Raw genomic sequence first — 26,069 nt, forward strand, 5'->3', positions numbered from 1 at the left:
TGCAGTATCACAGACCAAAACAATAACAAACATTCCAGCCTGGAAACGCACATTTCAAAGTAAAATAACTGGCTGTAAGTGTTTTTCAGAGAAACGAGTATGTGAACTTAGCATGTTTCCTCAATATATGCAAACATATTATAGTATTTTTATGCTTTAATAGAGTGAAAAAGTTACATACAGCACCTTTAAGACATAACCTATGTTTGCTAGGATACCTGCCAAGAAGGTTATGTTGACCATTTTGTGGTGAAAATGTAATTGTGTGGTGAAATATGACCCAGCCTATAATTTAAACTGTGCTTTACCCATTTAATGTTGTCAAGATTATTACAGTGCCAGCGGTGGTGTCTAAGTGATGTGGCCTTTGTCCTCCAGCTGTTGTGTTGGTGTTTATTATGTCTGGCTGTGTTATTTCTGTTTGATAATGTGCGCTGGGGTGCGCATGTTCTCAAAAAACTGAATTATTAATGTATTTGTGTGTGTGGCTGTTTGTAGGGGCCATGTGAAAAGTAATTAAGAGCTGAATAATTTATATTAAATCACCTTCATGTGTGTATGTGGGAGAGAGTGGTACACGAAGGATTGAAGAGAGTAATTAGTCATTTAGGGTTGGCTTGGGGCAAAGCTGTTGTCTCTATACATTCTTTCTTTTTTGTGTGTGTGTGTCTTCATTTGACACTTGAAATGATTTCTCTGTCCCGAGTGCATATATCCCAGACTGCCTGTTCCATGCTATGTCAGATCATTAAGCACAGCTAAAGTGTAGCCTAATCCTTCTGACAGCGTCTCAAATTGGGATCCTTCACCTCCAGGCGAAACATGTCCTTTTGTACAGACAAATGGCATGAAGTCCATCCCAGAGGAAACTTTTATTGCTCAAAGGTTGCTCTTTCTGTTCAGAAGACTTAAAGCCAGCATGAAATCCAAATTTATGTTTTTTCATGTGTGTATGTTCCTGGCCTCACTGTGCATATTTCAACAGGATGCAATTTTTTTTTTTTTTTTTTTTGTGACATTTACAGTATCACATACATATTTGTTTCTGTTCTGAAACAACAATGTTGCTTGACTGACATCTCCTATTGGATATACACCCATGAACCCATGAAGCGTTAGCATTGGATACTCCCACGTCAAAAAGGATATAATAAAACAACAAAAGTAAGAAAGGATATGACTCGATTTTAAACTTTTGCAATGGAAACATAAGTGTCTTATAATTGCCAAGGCAGCATTTATTTGATCAAAAATGCAGTAAAAACTTGAAATATTATAATTTAAAATACTGTTTTCTATTAAAATGTTATGTATTGCTGTGATGGCTAAGCTGAATTTTCAGCATCATTACTCCAGTCTTCAGTGTTCCGTCACTCTTCATGATGTCAGTGTGAGATTTTCTGCTCAAAAAGACTTTCATCTTATTATTAGTTGAAATGGTTGTGCTGCTTACTAAAAGTGTGGAAAGTATGAAAGTCTTTTTACAGGATTCTTTGTTGAACAAAGTTTGAAAAACAGCATACTTTAGACAAATCTTTTTGTAAATCAAAATGGACAGAGCGACACCTTTTTTAAATGTATGTAAAATGAATATTGGTAGCACAATTTCCGTATATATGGAGAATTTCATATCGAATTATCTTTCAATATGAATTTTGATTGTAGTCATTTTATCTAAAAACTCATGATGTGTTTTGATGTGATGATTTGATTTCCTGTTAATTGAATTGCTTTTCTAGTAGAAGATAGTAGGAGTCTTATAGGAGAGCTTAGGATGAGAAAATATCCAAGAGACACTGCATATGTGTGCTCTCCAACATAATTCTGTACATTTTCACACATATCTGTCAGACTGTGACATCGGTTATGTAATCTAACGTCTATCAGCCGCCACTTATCTGGTGTCATTTGGCTCTATTTTCAGTGGTGTTATATACAGAAGTTGTATCATGCCTTGGTTTATTGGTGTTTCATCTCGGTGTGTGTGTGTGTGTGTGTGTGTGTGTGTGTGTGTGAGTGAGTCTGTACGGGATATCAGCTTGCATACACGTGTTTGTGTGCCTTGTAATGAGAGAGCTTGATTACTGAATCTGTGTGTCTGGAGCAGATGCTGCCTTTCGTCCTCCTGTGAATATCCTCACATCAAACGGTATCGGCCCAGAGGAACTTTCACTCGCATTACAAACACGTAATCAACCGTCGGAGCTGCACAACAATGCTTTTCAAATCACCGGCTGACAGAGAACACAGTCTTAGCACAGCACAGGGTGATATAACGTAGAATAGAGCGACATAACGTGGCACATCTCTGTGGAATGTGTTGTACAGGCAGATGGGGTTGTCTTGAAACGATCACGTTCTGGTGTCTGGACAAGCAGCAGTTTCATATCAAAGCACGCTGTGTACAGAGGATTTTTAATAAGCCCAGACGGCTCAGTGACATCTGCGTTACATTCACTGGTTATTTTTCTCCATTCTCTAATGGAGTTGTAAATTCACAGCTCAGATTCTCGTTTAATTGACAGGTTATCAGGCTTTGAATGCTTGTTTATGGGGTTTGTATAATAAATGATGCTAAGGATTTTAAACTGCTACCCCCATGCAAACAGTGATTTCGAGATTTTGACGATACATATACTAAAGCGCAGGGCGCAAGTGCACATAGAATTCACTTTTGCTAGTTTAACAACGGGAAAAATGGCCGGCGCATGATCTAAAAGGGTTGTCCCTATAATCTTAATGAGTAATGGCTGTGTTTTGGGCGTAACGTGCAATAAACCAATCAGAGTCTCATCTCGCATTCCCTTTAAAAGCCAGTTGCGCTCGTGGCATGGCGGATTGCTATTTACATGTCGGAATTTGCAAGTGAAAAGACTGAACGCGTCTCCAGAGAGGAAACGGATGAGTTCGCGCTTGAGCAGACCATCTATGGGACAAGCCGGATTCCACCATATCTTTATGTACACAATAAAACTCTTCTACACTGTAATCATTTTATTTGTAATATTTGGCTAGTTTGTGTGCTGCAGTGCCCTGTATGTGTAATGAGCAGACTGTACGCGCGTTGTGGACCTGCTATTGGCACATATTACTAATACGCCCTTTAAATAACAAAACTAATAATAATACTGCGCCATTGACTTAAGACTAGGTTTCAGTTGGTCAATGGCACAGTCTATTTCAGTTGCCTCAAAATAGCAAAGCGCCAACAATGCGCCTGAACACACCTCGTTTTCAGACCAGCGCGCCCATGGGCGCACAAATGGGCGCAAATGCATTTGCTATTTAAACAACGTGGCGCGGTACGTGAAAATGATAACTGCGTCGGGCTGAAACTAGCAAAAAAAAACACACTTGCGTTGCGCATGGCGCCGTGTGTGTGTGGTCCTGGAAAACCCTACATTATGACCAAATATCACTACAAAGATACAGTAATGCCAGTAGTGTTTTACCTTGTAGGGACATTTTTTTTTGGTCCCCATTAGGAAAACAGCTTCTAAATCATACTAAGTGATGTTTTAAAAAAATGCTGGAAGTTTTCAGTGATTGGTAGGTTTAGTGGTAAATTTAGGGGTAATGGGTAGAATGTACAGTTTGAATGTCTTCATAAAACATGAAAACCCAGTGTGTGTGTGTGTCAATGTGTGTGTGTGTGTGTGTGTTCTCCTATCCCAACTTAAAGGGGTCCTATTATGCTTTTTTACTTTCTCAACATTTTTGAAAGTTTATTACAAACAGTGGCTTTCAAGCTCCATAAATGGCAATAACAAAAACCTTAATGGTAAACATAACAGTAGTCCTACAATTAATGTGTTGAATATTCCATACGTTTATAATCATATGAATGAGATTTTAGAAGATTATCTCCTAAAATAGTATGACTTTTTGTTATTTTTGGAGATTGACAGTTCTTGTTATCCATACATTTTCGTTGCATTAAGTTCTGCTTAATTTTTTATTTTGGGTTAAAATTTTGGGTTCAAAAACAAAAGTCATATAGGTTTGGAATGACGTGAGGGTGAGTAAATGATTCACTAAAAATGTATGAACTTGTAAACTTGAAATGTATGCAGATAAGCAAAATAGTTTACATACTGTTTAAAAGTTTGGGAGTAGTACGATTTAAAAACAAAGAAATTTAAACTTTTTATTCAGCAAGGATGCTTTAAATGAATCAAAAGTGGCAGTAAATAAATGTATATTGTTACAAAAGATTTCGGTTTCAAATAAATGCTGTTCTTTTGAACTTTCTATTCATTAAAGAGAAATGGTTCTTCACAGTTTCCACAAAGTATTACGGTAAGCAGCAAAACTGTTTTTACCATTGATAATAATCAGAAATGTTTCTTGAGCTCCAATGATTTATGAAGAATCATGTGACACTGAAGACTGGAGTAATGATGCTGAAAATTCAGCTTTGTATCCCAGGAATGAATTGCATTTAAAAACATATTAAAATAGAAAAGAGTTATTACGGTATTTTACTGTTTTAGCCTACTCTATTGTTGATCATATAAATGCAGTCTTGGTGAGCATAAGATATTTCAAAAACAAAAATAAAAAAAAAACTTAAGTAAATGAACAAAGACCAATTACCAAGTTGGTAATGGCATACAAATATCAATATATAAAAATATCCATTTTAATTGTGTGTATGACAGAATTCCTGTAAGCGTGCATTGTTAACTCTCTTCAGGGAGGTTAACTTATGGTTGATTCACAGTATAGTCATCTCTGCACATGATTTCGGGATGGGAGAAAATATATTGTAATTTATTTCACTGGAAAAACCACAGACTTCACTTTTAATGCTTGGAATTCAATTATTTAAATGATCCCTCAGTAGTGATCATTAAAGAGCTGTGTTATGCTGTATTAGGGTCACTTTGTTATGATTTGCTTCGGCTGTTATAGTGTAGTAGTGAGTGAGTGTGAGTGTGTGTGTGTGTGTGGGTGGTCATGAGTGTGGTGTTTTGCAATCATGAGATAAATGAATACACACTCACGTCACAGAGTTATAACCTTCGGTGGTGGCTCATCTTTATTGTCCCCACCAGTGTGCACTGGCCTTTGTGAAAAGGCCACTGGAAAGAGGGAATCTATCCCTAGAGCTCAGTTAGGCCACAGACAGCCCCATAAATCCTCTACTCTAATACTCCCAGATTCGCCTCTATTGGCCAATGCACCAAATTGGATGCTTTGCATTCTCTGCCTGCTTCACTTGAGACACATGCTGTCTGGAGTCTGAACCACAGACACCCTTTTTGTCGTTCTTTCTGTGATTCTTATTCGTTTGACATCTCCGCTCCTTCTCTGTTCTTGTCTTGATGCATGGTTAGATGCATTCATAGATACCCAGGAGGCAATTGCCAAAAGACATCACGAGTGTGGTTCTTTAAAATGTGGCTAGCATAGCTCACATAATTTAATCTATAGTGAGAATTGTTTATATTAAAATCTCTTTGTGTCTCATTGACATTTTTGAAATCCCTTCTGATACTTTTTGGGGGGTTTTCTCAAGGGTTGTTAGGGGGTAATTACATTGTAATCTAGGATAAATATTTGAGATAATAAAGAGATATATTTGCAATTTTTCTTTCTTATATTGCCGAACCACTTTTGTACAATTTATCTGCTTGGCAGATTTTTCTTAATGAGTATTTTTGTCTTGTTTTCTGGTGAAAAAATTACTGAACATAGGCTACATCAAGATTTAATTTAATATTGTAAATTAAATTAGGTTTATGCTTTCATCAATAAAAAAAGCTATTTGCCAAAGGGGTATGATAAAATACATGTAATTCACGAGTTATACAGTTTTGCTTCTCATATAAATATACCTATTTTAAGAAATGTATTTCTCTCTTTATTTATTGTTAATTTGTTTTAGAGATGTAGGTTGTTTAGACAAAAGTATGATTAAGAACAATATTTCTCATCATGTTGTCCAACAAATGAATATATTTGCCATTTCTTTTCCAAAACAAAACAGGTCTATCTCCTTTCAATTACAGTTAAATACTGCCAAAGATTAAACCAACATCAGAGAGTATTTTTGTGTGTGTGTGTGTGTCTGTGAAAGTTTTACATGGCTTAATATCTGTGCTTGTAAATTGGTGTGTGGTGTCACAGGATGCAGGCTGTTGTAAATGGCTCATTGATTTTCAGGCGAGTTGGACTCGAGGGACGTATCTGTCTCTTTGCTGTAGCCTATCGGCTTCTTCATTAGCGAGGGGCTGTCGATAACGGCATGTGTGTGAAGGTAGCCAGAGGCCCGCTGATGAGGGCAGGGCAAGAGCGATGTATGCTCGGCACACTCTGTTTGCTACCGAGTCGCTTCTGTCTGAGCTGCTGTACATCCATATGCATCAAACTCTTTTCGCCGAATATCACAGAACAGATAAGATTACGCTGCATGGCATTGAGAGCGTGGGAAATGAACTGTGGACTGTACAGCTCCCGACAAGCTTTTGATCAAATGAAAAGCGTGGCGTGTGTGTCCTGGAATCAGTGTCTTTGCTAATTTTCAGTATTAACCGTGACATGCAGCCACATTAGCACTGGTGTTTTTACCTATAATGTACAATTTAGCATTGCCTTAACATTAAAGACAACATTTAGCAGTATTTAAAACACATTGAATGTCCATAATGTGGCTTTTCCCCAGTGAAACAGAATAAACAGTGGGAAGTAATGTAAGGCAGGGCTTGATTATATCCATGATTGATTGGATTGTGAAATGTATGACTTTGGTTTAATATTATTAATGATGACACGTTACAATAAGGTTCAGTCTGTTAACAATAGTTAATGCATTAGGTCTCATGAACTAACACCAAACATATTTTTTTACAGTATTTATTCATTTGAGTTCATTTATAATTTGTTTATTGGCAATTCATGTTTATTACAACTTAAGGTTGTTAAAAGTGTATTATAAATTGAAATTAGCCTTGATTATAAAATGCTTAAAGTATTGTTAATTGTTAGTTCATGTCATGATTATGTATTAACAAATTGAACCTTATTGCACTTTTATTAAACCTTAAAGTGTCACCAATTATTTTCCCTAAACATGTGGTCTTATGTTATTAAACATATGTGACCCTGGACCAAACAATTTGTCAATTTTATGAAATTGAGATTTATACATCAACTGAAAGCTGAATAAATAAGCTTTCCATCGATGTATGGTTTGTTAGGATAGGACAATATTTGGCCGAGATACAACTATTTGAAAATCTGGAATCTGAGGGTGCAAAAAAATCGAAATATTGAGAAAATCGCCTTTAAAGGTTTCCATTTCTGTTGGCGATTGTGCTGCATTGTCCATGACTGGTTTTGTGATCCAGGGTCAAATATGTTAAATTGAATTTACACTTTTACCAGAAGTAATTTATTAAGGTAAATAATAGGTCAAATGTTTACCCTAAATTTGCATTGTAGTATGACAGTACCTACTAGTGGCCATGCACTTTAAAGAATGAACACATTTGAAGATGATAAAGGTGGTTTGGTCAAATTGCACTGAGCTTTCTGACCCAAATTGCACTTCTGTCATGTCCATGTTACCATTGGCCAAGGGGTTTTCTCCAATCAGGCGCCGCACTAAACCATCTACCTAATGTTGGCTGCCGTGTTTAACGATTATGCCCCTTAAATAATGGAACCAGATGTAATGTCTTGGAGGTAATTGGATCGTTCCTCTCACCTCCTCTGGGGGAAAAGAAAAGCAGTGTTTAGATCCAGTCATGAATGCAACATTGTTGTCAGCCTGAATATCCCTGGGGAGAATCGGTATTATTAAAGACACCTTTCTACTGACTTCCATCACCGTAATCACCCGCCGTCTCTGGATTGCCTGGTTATTTGAATATCCCATTTGCAATTTTCAAAGAATCTCTTGTTGACAATAGTGGATAATCCTATTGTAACACTTCTTCTCGTTCTGCTTTTGCCCAATTCGGTGTTAATCCGGCACGCACACAGAATCCACTCAACACGATACTTCAAATCTATCTATCTATCTATCTATCTATCTATCTATCTATCTATCTATCTATCTATCTATCTATCTATCTATCTATCTATCTATCTATCTATCTATCTATCTATCTATCTATCTATCTATCTATCTATCTATCTATCTATCTATCTATCTATCTATCTATCTATCTATCGCTCCATCATTCGTAGTTGTTTTCCAAACAATTACAAACAAGTAACACATTGAATTAAAGCAGTAGTTCACATTAGAATAAACATTTCCTGATAATTTACTCACCCCCAGGTCATCCAAGATGTTCATGTCTTTCTTTCTTCAGCCGGAATTAAATTAAAGGGATAGTTCACCCATAAATGAAAATTCTGTTATTATTTACTCTCCCTCATGTCGTTCCAAACCTGTAAGACCTTCGTTCCAATTTGGAACACAAATTAAGATGAAATACGATGGCTTGGGGGGGGGGGGGGGGGGGGGGGCTCCATTGACAGCTATTTAATGAACACTTTCAAGGCCCAGAAAGGTAGGAAAGACTTCGTTAAAATAGTCTCGATCAAATAAATAAATAATATATAATAAACATAATAATATATAATAAATAAAATGTGACTACAGTTCAACCTTAAAAAGCGACGAGAATACTTTGTGCGCCAAAAAAACTAAATAACGACTTTATTCAACAATTTGTTCTCTTCTGTATCAGTCTCCAACGTACGTTAACACTAGAACGGCCATGACGGTCATTTTGACCGTTTTGAATTTTATATCTGCAATAACTTAAATAAATAAAATCCTTGACCTTTCCTAAAAGTGTCTGTATTTTAATTTAAAATGTTTTTCATATAAATTACACACAAGGCAAAAAAAACAAATGAACATATTTACCTATTTCGGCCATAGACAGTGATATTGACCGCACTGAATTTCGCGGTATTCTTTTGTTACATTTCCTGCAGTTGACCTTATATCTTTCTGACTGTCAACAGAAAGGTCAGTAGCGGTCCTTAGTGTTTGCATATATGCTAATTTCTACAAACAAAAAGTATATTAGATTAAATTTGTTGATCAGAAATAGGCTAATACCTGACTACGTTATCTATTTACGTAGATATTCTCTATTATATACGAGTTATTAGACTATTTTCTCTGTTATTATATTAAAATAAAATGTTTTATAATTAAATAAGATACTTTTAGTTGTTATTCTCTTGTTCTGAGTTATGTTGAATGGATATGGAAATATAGCCTATCTGTTATGAATGTGCGATAATTATGGTAGGCTACTAATGATATTATTTATAAATGTATAATTAAACTTGTTTAAATGTACAGTTTGGTGTTGTTTTGTTTTTAAAAGATATCCTAATACAATAAATGCATTAATCTCTCAATTGAGTATTTATCATTAAAGATATAGAGTTTTGACCGCTTGTGGCAGTTCTAGTAGTTATGGAATTCTGGCACTTCTAGTGTTAACAAGAGCATATGACCTTCTTCCTCTGCACACGCATGCGTCATGGTGCTCTCGTGAACGCGCGTCGGAGACTGATACGGAAGAGAAGAAATTGTTGTATATATATATATATATATATATATATATATGTTCAATATATATATATATATATATATATATATCATATTTTATTGTTGTTTATTTGTTATTTTTCCATTACCATACTGACTTCAGCCAAAGCTTGTTTTTTTTTTATTGCAAATAATTACACTTGATCGTCATTATTTAAACATCTGGCTAGACATGGCATTCCATATTAGTGTGGGGGTTTGACGCCACAGTCCATCAGCACAGGGCAGAGGACATCTTCATCTGTGAATAGACGTGCACATCAGATCTTGAATCATTTATGAAGCTCACCACTGCCCAAGAGAGCAGCACCAAACAGGATTTATGACGGACTGCCGTAACTCAATGACGACGCTCAGCCAAAGTCTCCCATTAGAAAGCAATATACCTCCGGCCTTGCTTAGTTTATAGCCTTGTGTCACTTCGCAGCCTGTCCGGGTCTTTGTCCGCGAATAATGGACCAACTGTGCTTTAAGGTCACGAAGTGCATTCAGGTGACGGGAAGGTGAATTTTAGATTGTTTCCTGGGCATCTTATCGGAATGAGCCAAGGATAAAACATGGTGTTTGTTGCTGGTTTTCGGGATTCGTGCAGAATAAATGAGGCTGCCAGTTGCGTGGAGTGTGTGTGCAGCAGGTAGCTTTGCTTTCTGGAAGCAAATGAGAGGCTTAATGCGAACTGCAAAAAAGATGAATGCGCCCGTGTGAGCTCAGGCCTCTGAGTGTCATTTGTTCTTTTGTCACGCGTTTTCATGGCTAGAATAATCCAGGATTGATGGGCGTGATATTATAGCAGCGGTGAGATCCCTCTCTCTCTCTCAGCACTTATTCAGAGATGTATTCGTTTCACCTTTATGCAATGCTGTGGTTTACAGAGCTGTCAAAATCCCTTTATTCCGAACGGACAGGACCTGAGTTAGTCGTCTCTAGTTTAGCATCGGAAAAGATCAACCTTAATCGCAAGGGGGAAACAAGGCGTTTTTGACTTGTTTATCCCCTGGTGTTTTTGTGTTTTTACAGCAACACTGTATAATACCTCATAATTATTATTTTTTCTTTTTCCTCTTATGTTTAACTGTCCTTTTACATAAAACGTTACATTTTATGCCCTGCAAGCACTGGTGTCTTCTTCTTGAAAGTTTTCATATGTGACTTTAAATGTATAAATGACACAAAATATCCCAAAAAAGAGGGATTTCTAATTATTTGTTCAGAAAAAGTCTGTGAACAAAATGTGCTGCCATGCCCTGGTGTATTGAGTTGTGGTTGCTAAGGTGCTCTGAGTGATTGTTAGGGTGTTGCTAGGGTGTTCGGGGTGGTTGTTAAGTGGTTACTCACTGGCTCAAGTTAAAAGAGCCTATTCCTCAAGTCTTTGAAATCCTGCTCTCTGGATATGGCTCAGATCCCTCCTTCAGTGTAAGTCAGAGGGATTGTTCACCTCTTTTATCATCTTCCATTTGGAAACCATAGCCAGCCTATAATAACACACCTCTACTTAAAAACATATCATTTATATCCGCAACACAAACAGTGCAGGTTTTATTCAAATCCCTAAGTGTGCACACCTGCTCCCACATAAGATTCACAGATTTCTACCCCTTTAGGACATTATATGTATGCAGTGTTTGATATGAGATCCAGGGAGGGTTTTGACACTCACCTGTCTATAATTAAATGTTTTTTTCTTTCCCTCCACTTTTCCTCTCTCTCTTTGGTCTGGTGAGATTAAAGTGGAGTAAAGGTATTGATGGACTTCCTGTGAGGTTATTGACTTACTCCACTGTGGTTACTGTAATCAGCTTGATGAATTGGAAGAGAGTGAACTAGCGGGGATGAACAAGCAAACGTGGCTGTAGTTTATTTCTGGGTCTGTCAGTCCTAAATACACCTCAACACACAAAGGTTGTGATTTTCCAAACGCATTAGTTCTTGTAACACTTTGCCTCTGCGCCACTGGAGCTGTTGTCATGAGCAATTCAGTTCGCCTGTTCAATCGAATCCGGCTAGTACCCTAAAGCGATTCCATTTAGCTGAACAATTTTTTAGCAATTCAGTGCTTGATTAGAAATCCTACAAAATGGATGTAGATCAATGCTGTTTGTCATCTGGAGTTTTTCAACCTTTAATGTCTTTAATTAAATGATAGCATATATCTATTATTTTGAGAATCGAGATGCAGTGAGACTTTTGTGAAGAAAGTTTAAGATAAGAAAAACTTTTGTTTTAAACTAAATTAATCCTTTTATTCAGCAAGGACGCTTTAAATTGATCAGAAGTGAGGAAAATACATTTATAGACTTTGCAATGAGGATTCATTTAACATTAGTCAACTACTTTTAACTACTTTTACCATGAATTAAGAATGAACATTACTTCTACAGGATGTATGGTTAAAATGTATTTATTATATGTGTGTGTTACAGTGTAATTATGCATTCAAGTACTGTTTAATAATAATTGGCCATACTTGCTATAGGGTTAGGATAATTGACCGTTCGCAAAAGCCACGCCCCTTAGTTATTGTTACTACGCCCGTCAAACAATTGAGAACCATAGCCATGGCTGGGTTGAGCTCCACACATTAAGTGATTGGTTTTGGAGTAATGCAGCAGACATATCCTCCAGGGCACGACAGAAAGTATAGACAGAATAGCGCATGGGAGCACATGCACAAAACAGTTTTGTAAAATTATATATCAATCATTTTTATTTGATCATATATCATTTTACAAAACTGTTTTGCGCATGTGCTCCCGCGCGCGCTATTTCACAACACTGCAATCAGAGGACGCGCTGAACCATCAACTCTCGATGCGGTTCTCTTCATTCATAACTCGTAGCCGACTGACTGAGAAGGATATATTTGTGTAAATAGTTTTGCAACTGCGCGAACTTTGTTTTGAAGTTTAATGCTTGAGTTCCAGAGGAATTTGTGACTGTGTTCCTGTTCAACCACATCAACGTTTCGTAATTAAGTTAGTAAGTCCGTGCTTTTCTCTTTTTTTCTCTCTTGTTTGCTGACTGATGAGGGGCCGCAGTGCCGCAGTGAAACGGTGTGTGTACATGTAGCCTATTTTTTAATAATAGTTGCAAGCAATCATAAAATACAGCAAGTTTTAAGCCCGTGCAGACCTCACTGCCATAGGCGCATCATTGCACTATCTTGCTGAAATCGGAATGTTTGACGGAGGTCCTTCTCCTTAGTTACAGTTGCTGAGCTAGGATTGGACGAGAACCGTTAGAGGGCGGGGTTTTGCGAACGGTCAATTGTGGTTTAGTTTAGAGTTAGTTGCGTGCAATTATTCAAAATGTATAGTTATTACTACAGTAACTACATGTAACGTGTAACAAGGACACTGTAAAATAAAGTTGTACACATTTATTAATTTTAGTAACTGTTATTCTCAAAATGTACTACTACAATTGTATCTGTTAACATGAACTAATATGAAAATGTGTATTAACTAACTGTCACGCTTCAGGTCCAAATGAAGATGAAGACACAAGTGACACTGAAGACTTATATTAGAATAGAACACATTTTATCTTTAATTGTAATAATATTTCACAGCATTATTGTTTTAACAGTTTTTCTCCCCATCGATCAAATAAAAACCGCCTTGTTGAACCTTCTTTTCTTTTCGTTTATTGATGTCAATTGTAAGCTATGTTTTGTGTGTTCGCTGCAGTAATGGGAATCTCCCATCAGTTTTTTACTCATTACATTGCCTAGTTGTCATCCGAGAATGATGAATTCTTGCTGTGTGGCTGCAGAAATTTCATATCAGTTCAACTCTCAACCTTTCCCTACCTTTATTTGCCAGGTAACATCCGAATGAATGGAACTCTCACCTTCCGTCTTTCATTATCTTTATTGCGAGTAATTGATTATTCTCTATAACGAGCAGGAGAAATGCTTAAGCCTTAGTTTCCATTATGAACCCCATGAACCTTTACTTCTTAAGGACCTCTATAATGACCACAGGCCACTAATGAGTCTCTCCAGCAAACGGTTGTTATGGCAGCAGCAAGCCGTCGATGCCGCGTGGACATATATTGACTTGTTGCCGCGCTAATGGTGTATTATAATTGTAGTTAGTTTGTACGAGTGTGAGTGACTTGCTGTTTTGCATTTCTCTGGTTTTACTGTCATAGGAGTAAGGTTAGTCAGAACTGAACGCAGTCTTACATATCCTGCATAACAAGCGCTGGGCGCATGTGTAAATGTGTACGTGCCAGAGTGTGAAACCGTGTATTTTTAGTTTCTCCCAGACTGTGCAGAGGAGGTGCAGAGACTGCTGGATCTCAGCCCAGACTTCCAGCTCTAATAATGTGTGTGAGAGCCCGTCTACAGCATCCATAGTGTCTGGATAGAAAGGTTGACATGCATTTTTTTTCCCCTCGAAGATGGGTGTCATTGTTGTAAAAGTTTTTGAGGTGTGCGAGGTGTTGCAGATTGGAGTGAGTTGCATCTGTAATGCATTTGTTAGCTCCACGGCCTACCTCACGGGCCCACATTTGCCCGTCTCATAAAATTACAGAACTTTTTGGGGTTCAAAAGTGGGGCAGTGCACAATTATACCAAGCTGAAGGGTTGGATTTCACAGCAGTAATGGCTTTATTGAAAGAGTATCTGTTGATCGCAGGTATCTGTGTTGGTTGGCAGGTTTTGAGGTTTCTAATGAGATCTGATATACTTTTAAGGCAAATGCTGCGCTGGCTAGATCACTAGCTCACATTACTAACATCAGCCTTTGCTAAGCTCCAAACCAAGAGACATTTAAAGCGAATAAAGCTCATATAATTCCATCCTCTTGTCATATAATTTTTTTGCTCTTTTGAAATAAGAGTTTGATGTATTATGCAGTCAGGCTCTTTAAAATTCACAATCCAAGGCTTCCTACTTTGTCTAACCAGACCATTGAAACTAAGTTGCAGAAACATCTGATTTATAGACTGAAATGTGTTTACATGTTTGACACTTATTCAGTATTCAGAAACACAGCCTTCTTTGAAAGACAGGGTGAGCTCATTGCCAGATATTAACCAATAATACTGGTGCATTTACATATAGAAGTGTTAAAAGTACTATTTATTTATTTATTTAAATTCATTAATTCATGCATTTACTTATGTTTTGTTAGAGAGTCAATATTTGACTGGAACGTGGACAGTGCGATAAGGGGAATGGGTTCGGGACATGACCCATGAGCACAACCTATTTTATGACATGAGCAATTCAAATCACTCTGGAACATTCTCTCTGACATGGTCTGTTTACTTCTAAGGGTGAATATGGGCATGGTCCGTTTACATTTTTTGCAGTTTAATTCACCATGAAATCAAAATGGACAATTCTTCTTCTTTTTTTTTATATTGGAGGGGTTATTATAAATGCCCACTTATCCATGCACATTATTGTTTTTTAAAAATTCAAATGCCCTTAATCTTTAATCAAAATAACTTTTCCCTTTAATAACTTTTCTTGCAATGGCATGCCTTCTCTGATGAGAGGGTGACAATAACCTCACTCCTCCAGCAACACATGAGATCACAGCAATAGCAAACAACAATGATCCATTGATCCGATCTATTGATCCAATCAATTTTGTCAGATGGACAAAATCAAGTCCCACCCTACATTTTTTGTCCCTCATTCAAGAAGCCGTTTCACTTTAATATATATCGCAATAGTGAAGAAAGTATGATCGCAACTTCCGTTTCATGCCGACTTTAACTCCGCAACTGTGTCAAAATCTGTGTTGGGAAAGCTTTGAAATCGTAAAAGCTGCAGCTAAAATACAGTAAAACTCGCTACTAAAAGTAATGAACTTGTGTATGTGTAGGCTACATTAAATACAACTGATAACGTGAGATAATGTGCTAATCTAATGAATTTAACTAACTGAATGAATAATGAATGAATCAGTGACTGGTTTTCTTTTTTTTTTTTTTTTTTTTTTTTTTTGGAGTGATAGATTTACATATATATTTTTTTATTATAATATTATTCAATCTATTCAACACTACATACTATGTTCCAGGAGGGTGTTTTGATTATTACCATACACATTTAAAGAAAAAAAGAAAAAGAAAAAAAGAAGGTTAAAATGGAAAAAGGTTTTTTAAATTATTAAAATGTTCTTCACACTAAGACACACTAACGGTTCTAACTGGGCTGCAATGTGATATTAAATGTTATTGTAAACTATTTTGTCACACTATCGCAAACTGTCTTTGTTGCTACTGCCATGTTACTGAAGAATATAGCCAAGTTAGTTAGTTAGTTAAAGGTGTTATTTATTTATTTAGTTAGTTAGTTAGTTAGTTAGTTAGTTAGTTAGTTAGTTAGTTAGTTAATACACATTATTCAAAATTCAATATATTCTGCACAGAATTGGGATGTTTTTTTTCTCTTAAGTGACACATTGGAGATTTAGGTTAACCATGGTCGTATATAACTGAAAATAGTGCCAGAATTCATTATGTTCTGTCCGAGTTGAAAAATCCCAATATAAACTCTAAAATATTGTATGTGTCAAAGAGTGAGAACTCATGAATCCCTGTCTTTGTTCTCAAAATGTCATACCATGTTACAGTACCGCTTCCTTCAGGGAAGAGTCTCAGACTCTGTGTGTGCGGGGGTTGCACTGCCAAGAGCTCCGGGTGACAGAACAAAGAATGTTCTATTCTATTCTGTTCTGGTCTATTCTTTTCTGCCCTTTTCTAAAACAGAACCCACCATCCTGTTAGACCTTTTGCCCCACATGTTTTTTTGGTGTCACCTTTTGGGCAAGAACCAAGGCTGCCGGAACAAAATTCTTTAGTTTACAGATAATGCATTATAATGTATAATGCACCCACATGTTCTAGAGTAGTTTTTACATTATATGACCACAAACTGTCTCCATTTGCAGTATATTTGTTCAGTCTAATTGTTTTGATGATCAAGTGTATGACTGTGTGTGAAGTTACATATTGAGTCCTGTAGAATGTTATTCATTAAACTTTTTTTTTAAGTGCAATGAAATAAAAAATGAACTATACAGTAGTACCCAGTAAGCCAGATAATGCTGCTTTACAGTAATTCATATTTTATGTTTAATTTACGATCTCATTATCAGAGTTGCTTTGATCATGATCACATATACTTTGATTCAGTGCTTAACTAATTAAAATTATTTATTTTTTGTTGTTCTTTTTATAGACTTTGGCAACTGCAGCAGAGATATTCCAAATGGAACATCAATGGAAAGATGAATATGAAGTAAGTTATTCTACAACACGTGTTCTGAACACTTACAACACATACAATTACATTCTATTTGATTTTCCCCCGGTTTCACAGACAAGGCTTAAGTCTTATCCCATATTAAAATGCATGTTTGAGCTGTTTTAAGTTGTCGGTGTCATTGTTTTTTCCTCAAGATGCACACCAGTATAGTTTTTTTTTTTAAGGCATGTTTATAAAGTTCCCAACTTTTTAGCCTTAAAGTTACCTCACAACCCCATCAATAAGGCTCAACACCCAACCAAAGAATCAGGTAAAAAAAGACTGGACAAAATAAAAGTATATTACATTTTTATTTTTTAAATTCAACATTTGATGGAAACAAACACTTTTATTTTCAAATAGAAAAGACACTATAACCAGTAGAAGGTGACAGAGGAGCACTTATTGGCTCATATTAGCCATTTCCACTCCCTAAGTTTTTTTCCCACAGGTTTTGCTTTTGAATTTATATTTAGACATTATAAAAGCACTACGTTTAAAACAATCTATTTGATCAAAGTTTAGAACTTTTTTGTAGCATTAAGTAGGAAAAGTCAGAAAGTCTCATGAAAAACAATTACTTTTCATCAAATTGTGATTGAATTAGACAGAAAGCAAGCAACGAGCGCTCTATAATCACTAAAGCTGTCAGTCAGTTCAGCGCAAGTTCACCGATTTTTCGTGAGCATGCAGGACTGGCAGTAAACATAAACTCTTTTAGTGTTTTGAGGGATATTGGATGGTAACTTAAACACCTCTGATTGGCTATTACTTTCAACAGACATGCCTGTTATAGACTACAATACTCAACGCTGCAATCACATTGTAAATGAACGCATTTGCAGCGATTAATGCGCCATCTGGGGCGAATTTCTGGCCTGTCTATTCCGCCTATGCGGAAAATAAACCAAGCAAAATCTAAATCTTTTTGCGTACTCCTGGAACGTATACCCCTGGTTGGCAATCACTGAGCTAGTGGGATGACTGTTGTAAAGAAAAGATGTTAAAGGGATAGTCCTAAAAATGAAAATTCTATCATGATTTACTCACCCTCATGTTGTTCCAAACAAGTAGGGGTGAATTCAGGTTAAATGGGACACTTTTTCCCTTGTCGTTTCAATGGCAAAACATTTCCCAATCAACCTGAATTCACCCTATGATTTTCATCCTTCTGTGGAACACAAAATAAGATATTTTGTAGAACATTCGAAAAAACGTTAAGCATTTAGCTACAGTAAATATCCAATTCTGTGTTCCACAGAAGAAAGTAAGATTTGGAACAAGTTGAGGGTAGGCAAATGATGGTAGAATTAAAATTTGTGTGTGAACTATCTCTTTAAGATAAAGTGAGGAATCATGCGAATCTGAATCCAAATAAACTCAGAGCTGGTCATCGGAAGGTTGCTGGTTTAAGCAAATAATAATCCATTACCTTGAGCCACCGACTTAACCCCAGTAGTATTTGCTGTACAATGTTAGTATACTATACAAATAAATTGAAACGGAACTGAATACATAATTGAATCTGCCATGCATCCCACATTTCTAGGGTACAGTTTGCACTTTGCATACGACATTCTTGCATTCAAAACAGCTATATAAAATAGAATGCAGTGATCTCGAAACTTTGGCTATTTTTAAGTTTACATGCAAACAGTGAGAGATGCAATGCAAAAGGCCAAAGATATCTGCCTGAATGTGTCTAGGTGTAGCCTGTTGCTTTAAAGAGCATCAATTTAAATACATTTCTGAGAGGGTTTACTGTAAAAAGCCAACTGTCAGCATACTAATTAAAAATTTCACAATAAACTAGCAAGCCTACCTAATCAACTTGCTGGCTATTGGATTACTAGTCAACCATCTACTCACGAGTGACTTGTCACTACGCAGTGGACTAGGTAACATGCATAACATCATAGCCTACATGGTTCAGTAAAAAAAGAGTACCAGTTTGCCTCCTGCTCATTGAAGTTTATCTTAGGCAGCGGAAGACATCTTTGATGACTGACTTGTTCACAAGAATAAAATCTGACATGTTATGCAGATTTTTAATTACATCATTCCAAATGAAGGCTGCCAGTGTCACGGGTATGGTGCGGATGAAGACAGGCTGAGGCCCAAAGTTCCAATTCAAACTTTTACTATAATAAAACTTAAACAAAACTGGTACAGGCAAGGGTAACACTCTCCATACACAATGACATATACAAACATTGACCGACAACTGAAGGGAGAAGGACAGGAACTTAAATACAGAGGATGACGAGGGTACAACAGGTGAAGACAATGAAGGGTGATTAACTGATTAACTAGACAGGTGATGAAAATGAACTAATGAAAATGACGACAGAGATGATGAAAACACTGAAGATGGAAAACAAACTAAAAGTCCATGATAAACAACAGAAAACACATTAACAATGTGACAGAACCCCCCCCCCTCCCCCCAGGCGCGTCCTCGCGCCGTAAAACATCCAAAGGGGTGGGAGGGTGGGCGCCCTGGAGGCTGATGAACAGGTGGCCGATCTGGAGCAGGAAGCCTCCAGGGCGGAGCAGGACGTGCAGGTGGCCAGGGCGGAGCAGGATGAGGGCGTGGCCATGGCGGAGCAGACGGACCCTCAGGCGTCCATGGTGGTGAGGACCCTTCGAGCGGCCACGGCGGAGACGACCCTTCGGGCGGCCACGGTGGTGAGGACCCTTCGGGCGGCCACGGCGGTGAGGACCCTTCGAGCGGCCACGGCGGAGACGACCCTTCGGGCGGCCATGGCGGTGAGGACCCTTCGGGCGGCCATGGCGGTGAGGACCCTTCGGGCGGCCATGGCGGTGAGGACCCTTCGGGCGGCCATGGCGGTGAGGACCCTTCGGGCGGCCATGGCGGTGAGGACCCTTCGGGCGGCCATGGCGGTGAGGACCCTTCGGGCGGCCATGGCGGTGAGGACCCTTCGGGCGGCCATGGCGGTGAGGACCCTTCGGGCGGCCATGGCGGTGAGGACCCTTCGGGCGGCCATGGCGGTGAGGACCCTTCGGGCGGCCATGGCGGTGAGGACCCTTCGGGCGGCCATGGCGGTGAGGACCCTTCGGGCGGCCATGGCGGTGAGGACCCTTCGGGCGGCCATGGCGGTGAGGACCCTTCGGGCGGCCATGGCGGTGAGGACCCTTCGGGCGGCCATGGCGGTGAGGACCCTTCGGGCGGCCATGGCGGTGAGGACCCTTCGGCCGGCCATGGCGGTGAGGACCCTTCGGGCGGCCATGGCGGTGAGGACCCTTCGGGCGGCCATGGCGGTGAGGACCCTTCGGGCGGCCATGGCGACCGTGTCGGCAGGGCCTCCACGATCCCCTCAGAGGACTTATTGCCCCCCCCAAAATTTTCTTGGGGAGGTCAGCACTGGACTGGACCCGCGGCGAAGAGGACTCTGAGCTGACCGGGGCCAGCGGCGAAGGCGGTCCTGGGCTGGACGGGACCAGCGGCGAAGGCTCTGGGCTGAACGGGACCAGTGGCGAAGGCCCTGGACTGGACGGGACCAGCGGTGCAGGAAGCTCTGGGCTGGACGGGACCAGCGGTGCAGGAAGCTCTGGGCTGGACGGGACCAGTGGTGCAGGAAGCTCTGGGCTGGACGGGACCAGCGGTGCAGGAAGCTCTGGGCTGGACGGGACCAGCGGTACAGGAAGCTCTGGACTGGACGGAACCAGCGGTGCAGGAAGCTCTGGGCTGGACGGGACCAGCGGTGCAGGAAGCTCTGGGCTGGACGGGACCAGCGGTGCAGGAAGCTCTGGGCTGGACGGGACCAGCGGTGCAGGAAGCTCTGGGCTGGACGGGACCAGCGGTGCAGGAAGCTCGGGGCTGGACGGGACCAGCGGTGCAGGAAGCTCGGTGCTGGGCAGCGATAAGGGCTCTGTGCTGGGCAGCGATGAGGGCTCTGTGCTGGGCAGCGATGAGGGCTCTGTGCTGGGCAGCGATGAGGGCTCTGTGCTGGGCAGCGATGAGGGCTCTGTGCTGGGCAGCGATGAGGGCTCTGTGCTGGGCAGCGATGAGGGCTCTGTGCTGGGCAGCGATGAGGGCTCTGTGCTGGGCAGCGATGAGGGCTCTGGCGCAGGAAGCTCTGGGCTGGACGGGACCAGCGGTGCAGGCGGCTTGGAGCTGGACGTCAACCGTCCAGGGTCGAAGAGGGACCAAAGCGGAGAATGGTGTCGGGGTCCATCTCGACCACCGCCTCTACTGCGGCCTCCACGGGTCCCGCGAAATCTGGCCAGACGGGTTCCCTCAAACGATCCTCCATGGGCAAAGGCTGGGAGATCTTGGCTCTCCTTGGCCAGGACGAAAATTTTTACCCACTCGTCCATTTTAGGGGGGTCGGTCAATCTGTCACGGGTATGGTGCGGATGAAGACAGGCTGAGGCCCAAAGTTCCAATTCAAACTTTTACTATAATAAAACTTAAACAAAACTGGTACAGGCAAGGGTAACACTCTCCATACACAATGACATATACAAACATTGACCGACAACTGAAGGGAGAAGGACAGGAACTTAAATACAGAGGATGACGAGGGTACAACAGGTGAAGACAATGAAGGGTGATTAACTGATTAACTAGACAGGTGATGAAAATGAACTAATGAAAATGACGACAGAGATGATGAAAACACTGAAGATGGAAAACAAACTAAAAGTCCATGATAAACAACAGAAAACACATTAACAATGTGACAGCCAGTAGGAGACATTTTTTGAAATTGATAATACCTCCACTCGGTTTCACTGCTTAAACGCTTTGGTGTGCTAGACCTCTTCGTTTAATTAAATGAAATCAAGATTCATTACATTAAATGCAAACAAGTGAATAGATATATATTAACAAATAAATAAACAATCTGATTGTACAATGGCCAGATTGTTTTTCCTCTGTGTGTATGAGTTTTTTATTTAAGAGAGAGAATGTGTTGCGGCTTAATGGATCTAATTTCACTACCCACACTCCCTGCAGATGTCTCAAGATTTGATTTCACTGAATACACATTTTGCATTTCTCTTGTGGATTTATTTTTACTGTAGACACACACATCCTCGCGCATACCCACCATATGAGGGGTTTAACATCAGCAGGTTATCCTGACCACTTGCTGTAAAACCTGCCATGACCAAGCTTTCTTTAGCTCTCCCTAATGCATTTCACACGAAGCAAATGTCTGACAGTTCAGATCCGGTGGAACGCATGTTGAATGCATGCTTGGCTTAGTACAGTGATACTGTCACTGTATGATTTGCATGATGGATAGATTTTCTGAGGACACTTCAGAGTTATAGTGTACGGGTATAAAGATTTAGGCTGGTATACGTAACTTGTAGGACAAAGCTCATGGAGGCGAGGAATACGAAGAGATCACATTTAATAATCAAACTCTCAGGGGAAACACCAAACACGCTTCCATTGACGATAACTGACAAAGACTGAGGAGAACACAAGGTATAAATACACAGGGACTAACACGATAACTAATGAGGTGATTGACAATGCACAGGTGATAGACATGACTAATTAGAACAATCACGGAACACTAGGAAACAGATCATGTAACAGGAATACACTCTTAAAAATAAAGTTTCTTTATTGACATCTATGGTTCCATGAATAACCTTTAAAATACATGGAATCTTTCCATTGCACAAAAGGTTCTTTATAGTGGAAGAAGGTTCTTTAGATAGTTAAAATAGTTCTTCAATAGCACAAAATTCTCAGGTTTGAACCCCAGCCATATACTGTTTATTTTTTATTATCTAAACTGTTTTACATTTTTAATTAATTATTTTTCTCTTTCTCTGCAGGATGATGATATAGTTTACTTTAATGCCAAGGATAATGTGAGTATATAATTCAACTCTTCACAGACAGACTTCAGCTCACAGACACACTCAGCGTTTTTTTCAAGCACATACTATATCAAACATGAATGCCGCAAGCTCTTCGGTCCAGTTATGACCATGCGTTAGTGAACTTATGAATGAGTTATTTAAGAGATGATCAGAATATATCTTCTCCTCGGTTGACGCACGCTCGGCTGGTGGATACACACTTTTAGTGCGCCATATATCTCAACTGCCAATTAGTGTGTGTAAAACACATGGAGGGAGCTTGTGCATTAGATTGTGTAAAAGGCGGAAAGAACAGGAAGAAGGAACATGTAGATAAAATTAGGTTTTATTCATCAGTGTGCAACCTTCCATATACCTTCCATACAAAGCGTTATAAGATGATTATATTAATAGATGAATTGGCAAGAAATGTATTTTGATATTGATATTTAATGTAAACTGTATCAAACAGTTTTTCGATTAGTGATAAACTGATCTATCAGGTATTGTTATAATTTTTACTCATTCACGTCGGTCAAAACCTATACAAACTTTTCTTCAGTGGAACACAAAATGTGACTCCAATTTGTGAATTTGCAAACATTCACTGATGCTCAAGAAGGCGACACGATGCATTAAGAGCTGGGGGTGAAAACTTTTGAACAGGATGATGATGTGCAAGGTCTATTTTGATTAATTTAGTACTGCCCTCCAGGAGCTACAGACTTGCATGTTTCACAGAAGGCAAAAAAGAGTACAATTTACCCTAATCATCCATACAAAACTAAATTACACCCCCTTCTTGTGCATCAGTGAATGTTTTCACCTTTTGTAATAGTTGCGTATGACCCCCAATTGTCCCTCAATTGTCCTCAGTGTGAAAATATGGATCTCAAAGTCATACAGTAACAGCTGGAAAGGGTTAAAATATGCAGAAGATACTGGAAAACCAAAGAATGTGCAGGACCTGAAGGATATTTTTGAAGAAGAGTGGGCAGTTTAACTGCCCATGACAAACAAGGGACTTATTCAGGAAAAAAAATAGCATGCGTTTTTTATGATCCGTCTTATTTTGTTCATTAACATTGTCACAGATTCTGCAAGCAGTTTGTAAACTTTTGAGCACAACTGTGTATATATAAAAAATATAGGCCTATTGCATTAAGAATAATATCAATCTGCTGTACATATTGTACCAGAGTTGCTTCTGTTGTTGTTTTGCCTTTCAGCTTGATGCCAATGAAACAGAAGGAAGGAAAAACCGGATCAGGCCTGAATTTAAAGAAGACCCGTCATTCAAAAACCGCTTCACCTCCTACAACCATACGGGTGTGCATATCCCTACGGACATATATGACGGCTGTAAGTAACTCCCCCACCCCCCACAGACACGCTTCCATAGCGCTCTGCCGGCTCCGCCGTAACATATTATCCACTGCTGGGAATCTGATGAGATGCTCTGCTGCTGATTGCTTTGGATGTCAGTTAGAAAACCGAGTATAAGTGTGTCTTTGTGAGAGCTTTTTGAGGAGAATTATATAATCTATTTGACAGCAGAAAATACTCTCAGGGGAAACTTTTGTCAGAATAAGTGCAGGTGCGCTTGTTTGGATAAACCCACGGTATGCATGCGCATCTATTTAAACTCTATATGTGCTTTCTCAATGGTTTTTAAGCAGGGATAGAAGGCTGGCCAAGCCATAGTGTCTCAGTTGGCCTGCTGGGATAGCGTCTGGCTCCGACGGCCCTTTCCTATTGACCTTGTCATACACACACCCATGCACACAAATGGAAGACAAATAAATTCAGGTAATTACTTTGGCCATTGTGCCCTTTGGTAAACAGAGTAGCAGGCTATTTGAAATGACACCAGGTCGGACAGTTGTGCTGCGGTGAGCATAATGTTATAAGGGGGATGCATTTGCTTGCTTTTTAAATAAAAAATACCAAATCAGAACAAGTGATGCTTCAGTCTCTAAGCAGTGAGTTAAAGTCTTTCCAACACACACTGGCAGAGGTGGCTGCCCCTGTAATTTATAAGAAGGGAGTTTCCTTGTCACTTGTCTTGTAATTGTATACCATTTTATGCAATTATCTGTGAGTCATTTCCTTATCCCATATTGCTATTTCTAATTTTATGTGTGAGTCATTTACCAAGGCTTTTTGGGTAGGGTTGTCTCATCTGGTTATCTGTAGTTGTGAGCTTGTTGGTTATTAATTATATGTTAATTTTGTGATTGAAGCACGTGTTTTGGGCCTTTTAAAGACTCAGGGATCCCCCAGATTCAGTAACTACCGTAATATTATTACTGGTATTTTCAGGAATGTGATTCTTCTGTTATATTGATTTTCACATTTGCGATTTACGTGGGTCATACTTCTCTGGTTGGAAAATATGGAAATCATTGAATACTGTATTATTATTTTTATAGTTGATCACATACCTGTATATTAAAAGTAAATATTAATATTTAAAATAAGTTTTTGTCATTGAGATCTTGAGGTATATTTGGATATTCAAATGGAAACATTTTTTTTAATGAATAATGACTTGAGCTTTGCACATCTTTTACAAGTTGCATATACTTTTTATGTAATTTTTGCAGATTTTTTGCCATTCATGTTAATTTTATGGATAAGATGAGCAGGAAAATTTGCAAAATAACTTCTAATAAATAGGCTGAGTAAAGGATGGCAGAATTCTCATTTTTGGGTGAACTTTAAACTTTTATATTTAATAGTGGGAGAGATGGAAAATAACCAAGTGACAGAAAGAGACATAGATGGGAGGCAAAAAGGGTAGAGCTATAATTGCTGTGGTCTTGCGTCTGACCTGACCTTGTGCCAGAAGGAAACCTGATACGTGTGTAGAATCGAGCTTGTGGCCAGACTCATACTCTGTGCTGAAACACAGTTGTGTGTGAGTAATGTCTAATATTACTGGAGTGTCTATATGTCCATTAATTCCAAAGGTTGTTCACTCTATGTAAGGCAGTGAGAACCTAGTGGCTTTTCTACAGCGACCCTAAAAGCAAAGTTTGCACGCATCAACCTCTATCAAACACTCAAAGACCACAAATAGCCTGGAACCACCGGCACACACATACAGAAATAACACGGATCTGCCACTCCCGCCGGGGAGAAAATTGGATTTTCGTGGATAAAGTAGTACATCGTTTAGGGGTTGCTAGGGGAGGGTGGGAGACCCCCCTCTGCCAGAGTCAGCCAGCACCAAGAAAAACTTAACAATGATTAAGAGAGACAATTCACAGTGGGTGCCGGCAAATTTCCTCTCCTTCACATCCAAAAGGATGGATAATAAGTGGAGATTGAGGAAATAATCAATACTTCAAATTATATTAC

The 26,069-nt window shown here is 39.2% G+C and overlaps 1 protein-coding gene across 2 annotated transcripts in view; it reads left to right on the forward strand.

Annotated features, from left to right (window-relative positions):
* LOC307002415 (voltage-dependent calcium channel subunit alpha-2/delta-1) overlaps window positions 1-26,069 on the forward strand; it is a 121,827-nt gene that overhangs the window by 30,070 nt on the left and 65,688 nt on the right. The window contains exons 4-6 of one of the 2 annotated variants that reach the window (XM_079619997.1): window positions 16,791-16,850; window positions 22,680-22,715; window positions 23,936-24,068. In XM_079619997.1, coding sequence (XP_079476123.1) covers window positions 16,791-16,850; window positions 22,680-22,715; window positions 23,936-24,068 — 229 coding nt within the window. Of the gene's footprint in view, window positions 1-16,790; window positions 16,851-22,418; window positions 22,594-22,679; window positions 22,716-23,935; window positions 24,069-26,069 lie in introns of those variants that run through there. The other variant, XM_079619998.1, reaches the window with a different exon arrangement.

Source organism: Phoxinus phoxinus, assembly GCF_949152265.1.
Source record: "Phoxinus phoxinus genome assembly, chromosome: 8".
In the NCBI taxonomy this organism is placed as follows: domain Eukaryota; kingdom Metazoa; phylum Chordata; class Actinopteri; order Cypriniformes; family Leuciscidae; genus Phoxinus; species Phoxinus phoxinus.